At 40.0% G+C, this 12,305-nt stretch overlaps 1 protein-coding gene across 1 annotated transcript; it reads right to left on the bottom strand.

Moving 5' to 3' along the window:
- Nucleotides 1-286: 286 nt before the first annotated feature.
- Nucleotides 287-5,219, bottom strand: LOC103718845 (glucan endo-1,3-beta-glucosidase 8-like). The gene is made up of 2 exons (XM_008807838.3): nt 4,732-5,219; nt 287-1,518 (listed from the first exon to the last, which is right to left on the bottom strand). The coding sequence occupies exons 1-2, from the start codon at nt 5,058-5,060 to the stop codon at nt 411-413; spliced, it is 1,437 nt and encodes a 478-aa protein (XP_008806060.3). The 5' UTR covers nt 5,061-5,219; the 3' UTR covers nt 287-410.
- Between the last annotated feature and the right edge of the window lie 7,086 nt (nt 5,220-12,305).

Genomic DNA, 12,305 nt, shown 5'->3' with positions numbered 1-12,305 from the left:
TTTAAGCATACTCCACCGAAATAGCCCTCATGAATCCCATTTACCTAGATGAACGGACCAATTGGAAGATTTTATGGATCCATCATGAGTTCAAAATTAGAACTACCAGTTCCTGAGGCAGGCTTTGTTAAGCTTGGACTGACACAAAAAGAGCCTGCAAGAGCATGCGCTATGATCCATGGTCTCTGCTAACCGTCCACCCACAGAAAAGAAAGCACCAAGGAGGAATAAAGTCTAAAGGGATTATCTTCCATGCTACGAAGCAAACGATGAAACAAGCAAGCATTCGAAGTCAACATTTAATGTACAGCAGCAGTCCAGAAACAGGAAACGAGATCATATACATCCCAAGAGTTTGAAACCAAAATGATAAATAAGGAATTCCATCCCTTTGAAATTAATTCCATGAACTAAAGCAAGAAGAATGCAAGGGGCAACGAAACAAACGCCATAAGCAATGGTGGAAAAGAGGATGCTGAAGCAGATGTTTTGATCTGCACAGTGAACTTGCAATCTGCTGTTGAGGGGTCCTGTGCTGTCTCCATAGCGAGACCTTGGAAAAAACAGCTCGTGTCGTCTTGGTTCTGAACTTGATAGTACATGTTGAAGGCATAGGAGGCACCGCCATTGGCATCCAAGTTGCTGCACGTAGACCCAGAGCCAAGTGAAGTGCAATCAGAGAAAGTGCAAGCAAAGTTGACGTTGTCTGCTAGCTTGCTTAGGTCTTTGGCATCTGGATTGAAAACACACCACTTCTGAGGCAAATACTCCACGTTCTTCGCTGCCGCAAGCATCTTATTCTGTCCCTGGCCAGAAAGATCGACAGGGAACTTGGGCTGCCCATCATACCTGAAGATCCCCCAATGGCGTTCGAAGTTTCCTGGAGCTACACTTTTGGCGTCTTCATCGAGCAAGCCAAACAAATATACTTCCAAGTACTGGTTGGGGCGGAGAGGTGTTCCTTGGCCTGCTGCCAGACGCTTCAGAAGGCCATTGTAGAACCTCTGGGCATAGGATGCTTCGGCACTTTTGTCACCGTCGGTTGGCCATCCAACCTCTCCAACAATGATCGGCAGATTACCCAGTCCAACTGCATTCAGAGCAGAGACCAGAGTATCGAAGTTGGCATCGAACACATTGGTGTATTCAATCCCATTATCAACAACGGGCGGGCTCGCTCCATCGAAGAAAGCGAAGTCCAAAGGGAAGTTGTCGTTGCCATACAGACTTAGGAAAGGATATATGTTAACGGTGAAGGGAGCGCCATTCTGGTTGAAGAACTGGACAATCTGAGTCATGACATCATTGATATCTGATCGGAATCTTCCTGCCGATGGAACTGCATTGCCTGCAGGGGATTCATAAACATCGGCATTGAGTGGAACGGTGGCCTTTACACTGTCACCAACCCCTGCCTCATTGAGCGCATTTTGGATGTTCTGCAGTGCAGGAAAAGTCACATTCGAGAACGAATCGTTGTAAGATTTCAGGAACGGCTCATTTCCAACTGCTACATATCTGTTAAAAGGGAGAAGAAATTAATCATTAGTTTGTGCTCAAATTTAATAGAGAATCCGCATTTATAGAAGCACTGAATGCTTCAAATTACTGAGAAATGTAACGGTCGTCAATGAAGAAAAGGTGTGGTTTCATTTCTATGAACTGATAGAATTTGCTAAATCGAAGAGATCAGGCATGATGTCAAATCACAGAAGATATACATTAGTACCCATCGCTGCTTAGTACTCTTAATGGGTTATGCTCTTAAGATTTGAGTCTCATAAGGTCATCCTTCTAGTGGGAGACAAACAAGAGCATTAAATTTCTACTGGAACCCTGCTCACTTCAAGATTTCAAAGTTCAAATGAATCAGGGAAAACACTTCAGTACTTGGTCTAAGTTACTTGCTGCTGTGTGCACTGGAAGAAACCAAACCATCTTCATAGTAAATTGTGAAAAATGTCTGGGTCTTTATTAAGAATTTTTTGATCCACTCTTTCAAGGTTTTAGGCAGCCAGAGAATTTAGGTGCTTGTTTCCCATTACCTCTGTTAAGGATTCCATCAAAATCTACATTTTCTTATTTCAATAACTGGCTGGTATTATTGAAGAAAGAGAGGGGTACATCGTAATGTAAAAGGCCTCAAAGCCCAAAAGAAGGTTAGCGTTTGATGCATTGCATTTATCCTTACTGATACTTCCTAGCATACTCTTTTATCTTTACAACTTCATTTGACTGTTACCTTGTAACTTGATCTGTGACCATTGTTAACCATAAACTACAAGCCCTATTTTTCATTTTCCTCCATTCGTCTTTAGCTATGTCTATACCCCTATAGTCCAAACTCATGACAGAAATGGATCATGGAGGGACCTGAATTGCCGAAATAAAAAGGGGGAGAAAAAAAGAATTTCATTTTAGTGGGAACCAAAGGGCGGGAGGTTTCTAATCGGTTTAGGGCAGAATGGATCTTATAAGGATCCAAATCAAGCTCAAATGCTGATTCTTGTAGGGCTAGAAACTCAAGACATCATGAAACAGAAAGGAAAAAAGAAAAGTTTATCTTGATATTATTGATAATGGTGTCAGAATAGAGTGCTTTCTCATCAATCAATTTTCTACGTGTTTCTTTATAATCACCTCATCAGATCATGTAAGGGATGGGATCAAGTTCTGTGGCACATTGCATGCAAATCAAGAAAAAGCATGCTTACCTGAAATTTAAGAACTTTTGCACTGATCATGTGCTACAATCTTCTTGATATAAATATATCTGGCTGTTCCCTTATTCCCAAATAGTTAAAAACCGTGTTCATGAAGTGTAATGGCAAAATAGGAGTTTTCATTGGAGAACACCTCCTCAAGCCCCAATATGAACATCTCAGGGTTGATCTTCTTCAAAACCACCAGGCAACAAAGAGCATACCGCATATGGCAGGCTCCCATCTCCCCAAACAAGAGTCACCAAGTTCCCAAGATCAGCATTTCTTATTAGCTATCTAAGTAGGGTGAGAAGAGGCCAGTCATAAATGTCTTAGTGCCTAACATGTAATTTCTCACTAACAATATGGACATTTACATCAGAGAAGACATTTAAGAGAATGAAAAGTCTACCTTTCTCCATCTCTTTAAGGTTTCTTATATGCAACCCTGCCATTAATCCCCCCCCAAGGAGAAAGTAGCAATGCTCACTTTATATTTGTATAAAGCCACTCAAATAGGGGAATGGATTTGCACTCTGTTTGTCTTGTGCCCTATCTCTTCCCTTTTTTTGGATGAAAACCCCATCTCTTCCCTTCAGAAGTGGAAAAAGATCTTGTACCTTTCCACAAAAGTTTGCTGCCACACGTGCTCCCTCTCTTACCCAAACCTTCACACACATTTCAGTAAAGAAGGACTAAGCTCCATTTTCTTATAATGCCAATTATCAAGCTACCCTTACTAATTGCCCTACAGAAAGACAATGTAGAGTTCCATATCTCCCTCTAAACCTTCTTATAGTCCACATGAAGAACAACAATACCTACCATGTGCACAGATATCTTGGAATGACACTAATAAGTAGGAAAGTTTGATCAAAACTACTAGGAGCGGACATTTTCCCGGTGACAAAATTTCTTCCCAGAGCAATGCTTGTTGTCCATCCTTTCGATAAGGGGCAGAAGCTTGAAGAAGAGTTAGATTTTAAGTATATGAAACTACATCTAGACCAATTAATGTCGAATGTGAAAACATATTATCGCAACATGCTCCCCATGAACTGGTTGAAGAGTTCACCATTTTAGGTTGATAGGAGACTTGGACTCTTTTTGCTTAACATAGCACACCTCGATATTAATCATTTTAGTCCCATAACGGCAATCTGCATTGCATGGTACTGTATTACAGCGGTATTTAATCTGTATACTTTTATCTAAACAAATATGGGCCAATGAGAAAGTCTCTCAGATGTCACTTTAACAGGTTGCAATGCTAAACAATTTAATATTTTCATAAACCTGAGTTCAGATGCTGTAATTTAAATAGCACAACCTCATAAAACTACGTCCTTTTATTCTAAGAATAAAGATGAGAGAATTTCAAAAATTCACATCCTGACAATTTTAAAGGAACATCTCATGCGCATGATCACTTTAGTGCATCACAAGAAGGATTCTTTTACCAAATGTGGGTCAGTGGGTTCGAGAGCAATTGCGAGGATTCGTCTAGAAAGAAACACCCAACTATTCTTCAAATCAATAAGAGCAATATAAAATCCATTAATTAAAACTATAAAACCTACGCTATGTGCAAATAAGCTGTATACCTGCCAAATCCAAGAGCTAAATCTTTTACAGTCATACATAAATATGAAGAATGTTTTTTCTTGTATCATTGGTCTTTGAAGAGAAAAAAAAGGATTTTAAAAGCAAACAGGAAGTTAATGTAACTCCAAATATTCTTCTTGAACTCGTATTTCAGTCAGAAATTCGGAAAATCAACAACAAAAAAAAATCAATAAGAAAATCAGCCGCATGGGGTAGGTCCATTGCACATATCAAAAGTCTATTCATGCAAAGATAAAGAGAAAACTATCCTGAAACTTGTAGGTAATAGATGTTGCTAAGAAAACTCCATAAAGCAATCAGAAAAAAAGCAATCAGAATCCGATCGAGACTAATGATCATGCACGAGGAATTAAGATGAAATCTCGTATGAAATAAACAAATGGAATCGTTGAGAAAGACGCACGTAATGTTTACACCTCCATCGAAATGGTACCGAGTGACATTCTTTCTGACCCACTCCTTGGCGGTGGTGTAATCGTTCATGGCGGCGAGCTGATTGTTGGGAATGGCGACCATCACCTCTATCCCACTCCCGGCCAGTGCGCTCATCATTTTGGCATCGGCATCGAACAGCTTGACCTTATTGATCCCGTTGTCCTTCAGGAGCTGGACCACGATATTCGGCGGCAGTGGGTGCGTGGCCAACGTCCCCCAGTTCACTCCAAGGCCTTCCACCATGGAACAATAGAAGCCAATGGAGATAAGCCATATTAAGAAGTGGCGACCTGCCATGTTTTCCGGCTAATTCCAAGGATTGGCTAGAGAACAAATATCCCTCCAAAAATCTGATTTTTTTTAAGCGAGAGATATCCTCCCCTAAAGCTCAAGATTTTTTCTTTCTTTTTTTGATATTGCCGCAAGAGAGATTACTAGAAGACCACCTTGCGACCCAAACCCAATTCCAACAATCGTTTTTTTTTTCCTCTTTTCCTGCGTAAAATTTATAGCAACAGCCTATATCTATCCCTGTGATCGCCACAGAAAAAAAGAGAGGAGAAAAGCAAAGAAACGAAAACTATAGACAGAGAAGGAAGAGGCCGAATCCGAAGCAAAGAATAAATGTATTTTCTTTAAAGAATCAACCTGCCGAGTATTTTTTTTTTTTTCTTCCCTCAAGCTCTTGGAAATGAAGGGGCCTATGAGAAGGAGAACTCCCAAAGGCCAAAAGGAGAAGAAAAGGGCAGGGCCTTTTCCCCTCTCGCTCCCTCTGATTACCTGGATACGGGAAGGGGCTAGGAGAGATGAATTCTTCGAAGGGGTAGAAAAGAGGGAGCACGAAAGAAGGATTCACTTTCCTTCGCGCGAACCACCGTTGGATGGCGCTATGGCCACTTCGAGAGCCGTGCAGCTCTGAAAGGAGGGGTTTGTAGTGCTTTGAGAGCTGTGTGACGTGATCCAACGGTCGATGTCGCAAAAGAAGATCAATCGTTCTTTCGCGCGTAAGATACACAACCCGGACCCTGAATGAATCGTGGAGCGCCGCTCACTCGACGTGGGGTGCTGACGTGGCACACGCTGCCGAGATCTAGCAGCCCACGTCGGCCGGGCCGGTACGGGACTCCCGCTTACAAGAAGAAAGACAGGGGTATTCTGGGCATTTTAGTAAAACTAATGTAACTCTCGTCATTATAGGGAAGATTCGTGCCGTTTCTGCGGGAGGTTTGAGCCTGGAGGTGTCCGCATTGGAGCGGGTCGGTGACCGACAGAATCGGCTGTTTCCTACGCGGTTTCGAAAAATTCGGCCGTTGTTGCTTCTTTTTGACCAAAATACCCTGGGAGACGGAGATTGAGGCGAGAGGAGATCCACCGATCAGATACGTAAGATTGTAGGATTAGATTGTTCTAAGAGCGTGAATTTGTGGGTCCATCCATCCGCACCGGTAGGCCCGAGCCGCACACCGTATTGTGTGTACGACTGGCAAGCAAATTCAAATTAGTAATACATTTATGCGTCATTAATGCCCTTTGTTGCGTTACTAAAAAATTGATTAGGCAGTATGATGTGTTAAATTTTGAATTCCTTTCCTCATTAATCCTGCCTTATGTTTGGATTGTCAAAATGTCTTTAGTTTATTTACAAATCAAGCCTCTTGGAATATTCCTTTGCTCCACGAGAGATATGCAGCTTAGAAATAGTCGCTGAAATTTGTTCTATGCCTATCTCGAAAAATAGATGCAAGGATATTTTGATTTGGCACAAAATTGGTTCACATAAATTAGAAGCTCAATATATCTATCATGTCTTGATGGCTGATTTTTGACTCTGAAGATGATGATTCAAAGGTCTTCTCTTTGGGCTACTCCTAGAGTTAAGTTGTTTTGGTAGAAAATTGCCTGGCAAAAGCTTCTACGTAAATCAGTCCTCACTCATATATGGGTATTCTCGACCCTACAAATGCCGCTTCCGGTGCCTGCGATACAGAAAGGGATTTGGACCATGTTCTGTCATTGTGCCATGTTGCTCGTGTGACTTGGGAATATCTTTCTGCCGTAACTTTTTTTTCCTTCAGTTTTGACATTTCTGACTCTTTATTGAGGTACCTCCCGGTTGCCACCTTTTTCATTTCATTCTGAGCGAGCTAGAAAATTCGAGATCCTCTAAGAGCTAGATTGGTGGAACTAGAGGGCAGCCCGTAAAGCTTGATCGCGCAAAGCCTGGATGTATGCATAGGCGTGCCACGGACATTGGGCTCGTGGAAAACGTGTGGGTCAAATGAAGAATATAGAGTAGCATGCGTCCAAGTGCTTTAATCTTTAAGAACTTTCGAACCATCACACCACCATTCAAAGCAGATGAAAATCAATGGAGGTGTAGCACTGGGCTATGTAGAGGTGCAGCACTAGGCTATGGTAAGGGTGTAGCGCCAGGCTACAATAGAAAGATAAGTTATGTCTACTCCTAAGATAATGACTAAGAAAAAGATAAAGATAAAGATAAACTGATAAAATTGATTCTTGAAGGATCTCTTTATAGAATACAAATACAATTATGGATTTTTTGCATGGATACCCTTCTAAATATCGGATTTTGCATGAATACCCTTCCAAAATTGATATTTGCATGTATACCCTCATAAAAATACTTGTTTTGCTATTCTATCCGTTTTTATTCTTATTTTTGCATATATACCCATGCCATCTAACGCCGTTAAAAAACTAACGGTTTCAAATTAAAATGACTAAAATAACCTTAATGGGTAGGCGTGCAAATAGAAATTTTTATAAGGGTATACAAGCAAATAGTAACTTTACAATGATATTCATACAATTTTCTATATTTAGAAGGGTATTTACGCAAAAAAAAAAAATCTTAGTAGATGGAAAGAATTAGATACATTAATTAATGTGATAGCTTTTAATTATAATCTTGTATTTATTAGGAAATGTATTTGGTTCCATGACCAAAGGTCTGTTTCTTTATCATGAATATAACAAAAATATACAATAGGATTTGCAAATTGGTTGTATCTAGATTTACCTCCTGCAATTGATCTGATGATGGGATTAATATCATAAGGGGAGTAGGGTTCAAGCATAGAAGGATGGCAACAAGCATAGGTTCACAGAATCCAAAGGAACCTCGGCCGTCAGGATACTCTCTCGATCTATTACACTGTTGATACCTCTGGTGTCTCGGTAGCTGGCTTTTTTTTTTGAGGATTGATAACCTACTCTCTGTTATGGTAGGTTATCAATCTACCCATTTTTCATTGGACAAAAATATCCTTACTTTTTGCAACTCTTAAGGGTTATTTTATGTCTTTTTACGGTCCCACATTAACTCACCCTCTCAACCTCCCAATTAATACTCTCTTCCTCTCTCTCTCCAGTATACATATATGTATATATATGTATACATATATATATATATACACATATATGTACATATATTTACATGTGTACATACATGCATACATGAACATATATATATATACACACACACATATACATGTATACGTACGTATATATACATATATGTATACATGTATACGTACGTATATATACATACATGTATCTATATACATATACATATATATATATATATATATATATGAGAGAGAGGGAGAGAGTATTACTTGGGAGGTTAAGAGGGTGAGTTAATGTGGGATCGTAAAAAGACATAAAATAACCCTTAAGAGTTGCAAAAAGTAAGGATATTTTTGTCCAATGAAAAATGGGTAGATTGATAACCTACCATAACAGAGAGTAGGTTATCAATCCCCCTTTTTTTTTTTCCCTTCTGTTTTTTAGTTTTTGTTTCTTGTAACTCTTGAAGGGAGAAAGCGAGGGAACACTGAACGAAATATGGGTCGTGTCAGTTTTCTGCAATGGAATTGAATTTTGGAAGAAGGTCTGGGATTTTTTTTGTCCTCGTGAGAGGGGAGCTGGGAGACGCCAAGTTCCCTCCAATCAGTCATACAGATATAAAATAGTGTGATATGAAATTTGGCTTGGTAAGTCATGGGTCATCTGTTCTGACTGAAGGTCAATTGCAAGTCTTTCAAGTCATGGGTCACCCAGCACCTCATAATTATGATATTTGTGCTTTGTAGTTCTTGATTAAGCCAGCTTTTAATCTTTGTCGTTGACTTGGAATTGAACAATAATGATGCCTGATTAAGGGAGCTCTGCAATTCTCCTGCTAGCTAGGATTCTTTTTAATGGTACACATCCTAAGGGTAAAAGTCCCACCAGTGCAATCTTAAGTGCTCCTAGCTACAATAACGCCTAGAGGGAAAGAGAGAGAGTGAGGGAAAAAAAACAAAAATAAAACAGTGTCACCAGAAGAAATTGTGTTTATCATCTGTTGGGTTACAGACCAGGGAGGAAGGAGGAAGGAGATCGCGATCTCACCGTCGCGAACGCCCGCGATCGCGATCGCCCGCAGGCGTTCGCGAATGCGAGATCGCGATCTCCTTCCTCCTTCCTCCCAATCGCATCGCGATCTCCCGATCGCGTCGCCCGCGATCCTGCGGAGGGGGGGGGAAGACGGGCGCGGGGAGTGGGGAAGACGGGGGCAAGGGGGAGGGGGTGATGTGGAAGCCGGGTGCGGGGAGTGGGGAAGACGGACGCGGCGAGTGCGGAAGATGGGGGGGGAAGCCGGGTGCGGGGGGTGGGGAAGACGGGCATGGGAGCCGGGCGGGGGGGGGGGGGGGGGGGGGAGGAACGGGCATGGGAGCCGGGCGCGGGGGGAGGAGGGGGAGCCAGGCGCGGGGGGTGGGGGGGGGCAGACGGGCGCGGTGGGAGAGGGGAGCAAGGGATAATAATGTCATTTCATATTTTTAATTTTATTTTTAATTAATAAAAATATGATTTTTTTAATACCGTTAGAACAACCGTTATATTAGGGATATTTGTACAATAACAGAGTTTTACGAGGGTATACATGCAAATACCAATTTTCAAAGGGTATTCACGCAAAATCTGATATTTAGAAGGTTATCTATGCAAAAAACCCTATAATTGTTTATACTAATACAAAATAACTACCAATGAATACAACAACTGTCTACTCCACAATTGCTTTTCACCTCTAGTTTTCACTCCCGACGGTCCTAATAACTGCTACCAACCATCTTCCCACTATGCTCAAAACAAGCACCATCATTCTGTAATTAGCGGACTGAAATTTATGCCTTACTGCTTAATTTATCTTAATGTAGCTTGTGTTAGTCATCTTCCTTCATTCGGCCTACAATATAGTCTTCCGTTCTTAGGAATTTGAAAGCAGCATAATCACCTCGGTCTTCTATCAAATGACTCAAGACTTAATTGTTCATCCTAGTTTTCAACCTCATGGGTGAATTCTATCTATTTGACCTACATCGTAACCAATGTGTGATTTTACAGCCGAACTATATCCAGTATTAGCAAAAGTCAAGTGATTCTTGCTCGCTCTGATTCTATCAAACTTCAACCATATGGCGCTTGCCTCTGGCTAGCAATTATATATCAAGATGTGGTGTAATGATGCCCGCCCCTCCTGCGCGCCGCCCCATCTTAACAATCTAGATGGCAGACAGAAGTAAATACCATATGGATTAAGTATAATAGAATCAGAGCATGTAAGAATAGCATGACTCTTGCTAAGAATGAATAGAGTTTGCTGTGAAATCATACTAAGGGTGAAGATACAAGTCGAATAGATAGATTTTGGTCATAATATGGATAAGCAGACCGAACAATCAAGTCTTGATCATGACACATGGTTGGTGGCGGACCGAAACGATCGTACCGATCCTAAATTTCCAAGAACAAAGGACAATATTATAGATTGAATGAGTGAAGAGTTGGCAAATATAAGCTATGTCAAGATAAATCAAAGGCTAATAAGGCATCGTCACACTATTTTCGATGGAACGATTACGTAGCTGTCGTCGATATAGGTAAGAAGATGATGGAAGCTTGCTAGATGACGACTTCTCTGCCAACAAATCTTCTTTAGGAAGTGATCAACAACTTCAACCTATCTAGAGATACATAGGTGCAGCTTGTTGGAGATGCTCTTGAGTCAAGCAACTGTCATTTTGAAGTCACTTGACAAACAAGATAGGAGAACTTTGGAGTTCATAACAAAACAAGTAGAGAAACTTGAGTTTGTTATGTAAGACCGAAGTCCCCAGCCATAGCATGCTGTGACGCAAACTGTGACAAACTTAGCCGATCAAAAGACTGAAATGGGTGAATCTGCCTATCAATCTTTGGATCAACATGCCAAGATCCATGACAATTTAATCTCGGTAAATCAAGGAAGAATGACCAAAAACTATATGTATCCTCGGAAGTCTTTAGCCGAGGTAGAAAGACCATATGTAAGGGGCCATTGCCAACCAAGGTGCATGCTTCGATCAAAAAGATCAACCATCCCCTAGTGGATAAACAATAGTATGATGGCCTTACGTTTTCAAAATAGAGTGCAATCACGTCAAAAGAAGTCATATTGGACCAAGATACATATTTCGGGCAAGCTAATCAGCAGTGCGGGAGAGTCAAGTCAAGCACTAGTTAGTTATGGTGGGACGTACCAAAAGAGCGTTCGTTGTACTAGCGCCTTCATCCTTTTGTGGATGGTTGACAGCATGGTAGTCCCACGGTCATAAAGGCTAGGTGCAACCACATCAGAAAGAAGTTATGCCTGCTTGTAGATCGTGCATATAGAAGTCTTATGCTGGAAGGAATTATCATCTTATTTTTGTATAGAGATTCTATAAGATATGGAGATTGGTCATTCGTATGATTAAGGATCTTCATGTGGATTATAGATAGTATGGATCTCATATTTTACAAAGATCTGATGGAGGATTGAAGAAGTGATAAATTCGACCTGAAAGTAGAAGGAACAAGCAGTATTATATTTTGTTAACCCCATAGTTTCAACGGTTTGCTATTTTATTTTGATGATAACAAACAAATGAATTTAGTTCATTATTATAATTATAGCAAACAAATAAAAATAAAAAATTGAGATTTCTTTTGAAGGCGAATATTGGAATTTTGAACATGCATTAGTATTTTCAGTATAACTTTTTATTAAAATATTAATGCAATTTTGATGATCTAGAAAGAAGACTTATTTATCTAAAACTTTTATATCCAATATATTTTTAAATTTGAACGTTAGCTATGAGTAATAGGATATGCAATCTATTTATCTGTAGCTATGATTCAGGCTGATATATGTTTACTCTTTTAGTTGTAACTTTTCAACCAAATATTTTTTTTAAATTTATTCTTATCAGGTTGGAAAGATAACGTAAATACCTAAAACTTTTATATTAAATATATTTTCAAATTTGAATATTAGCTATAAGTAATAAGGTCAGCAACCTATCTATCTATAACTATAATTTAGGCTGACATATGTTTACTCTTTTAACTATAACGTTTCAACCAAATATCCTTTTGAGATGATTCTTATCAGGTTGGAACGATAACAGAAAGGGATACAACTTTTGTATTCAATATAATTTTAAATTA

Source organism: Phoenix dactylifera, chromosome 11, assembly GCF_009389715.1.
Source record: "Phoenix dactylifera cultivar Barhee BC4 chromosome 11, palm_55x_up_171113_PBpolish2nd_filt_p, whole genome shotgun sequence".
NCBI lineage: Eukaryota > Viridiplantae > Streptophyta > Magnoliopsida > Arecales > Arecaceae > Phoenix > Phoenix dactylifera.
This window is presented reverse-complemented; position numbering and strand designations above follow the sequence as displayed.

Bases quoted from the DNA above. Each gene is read 5' to 3' on its own strand.
- LOC103718845 (XM_008807838.3), bottom strand. From the start codon at position 5,060: ATGGCAGGTCGCCACTTCTTAATATGGCTTATCTCCATTGGCTTCTAT. The intron at 1,519-4,731 runs GTGCGTCTTTCT...CCCTTTTAACAG, and splicing joins GATGGAGGTGTAAACATTAC to ATATGTAGCAGTTGGAAATG.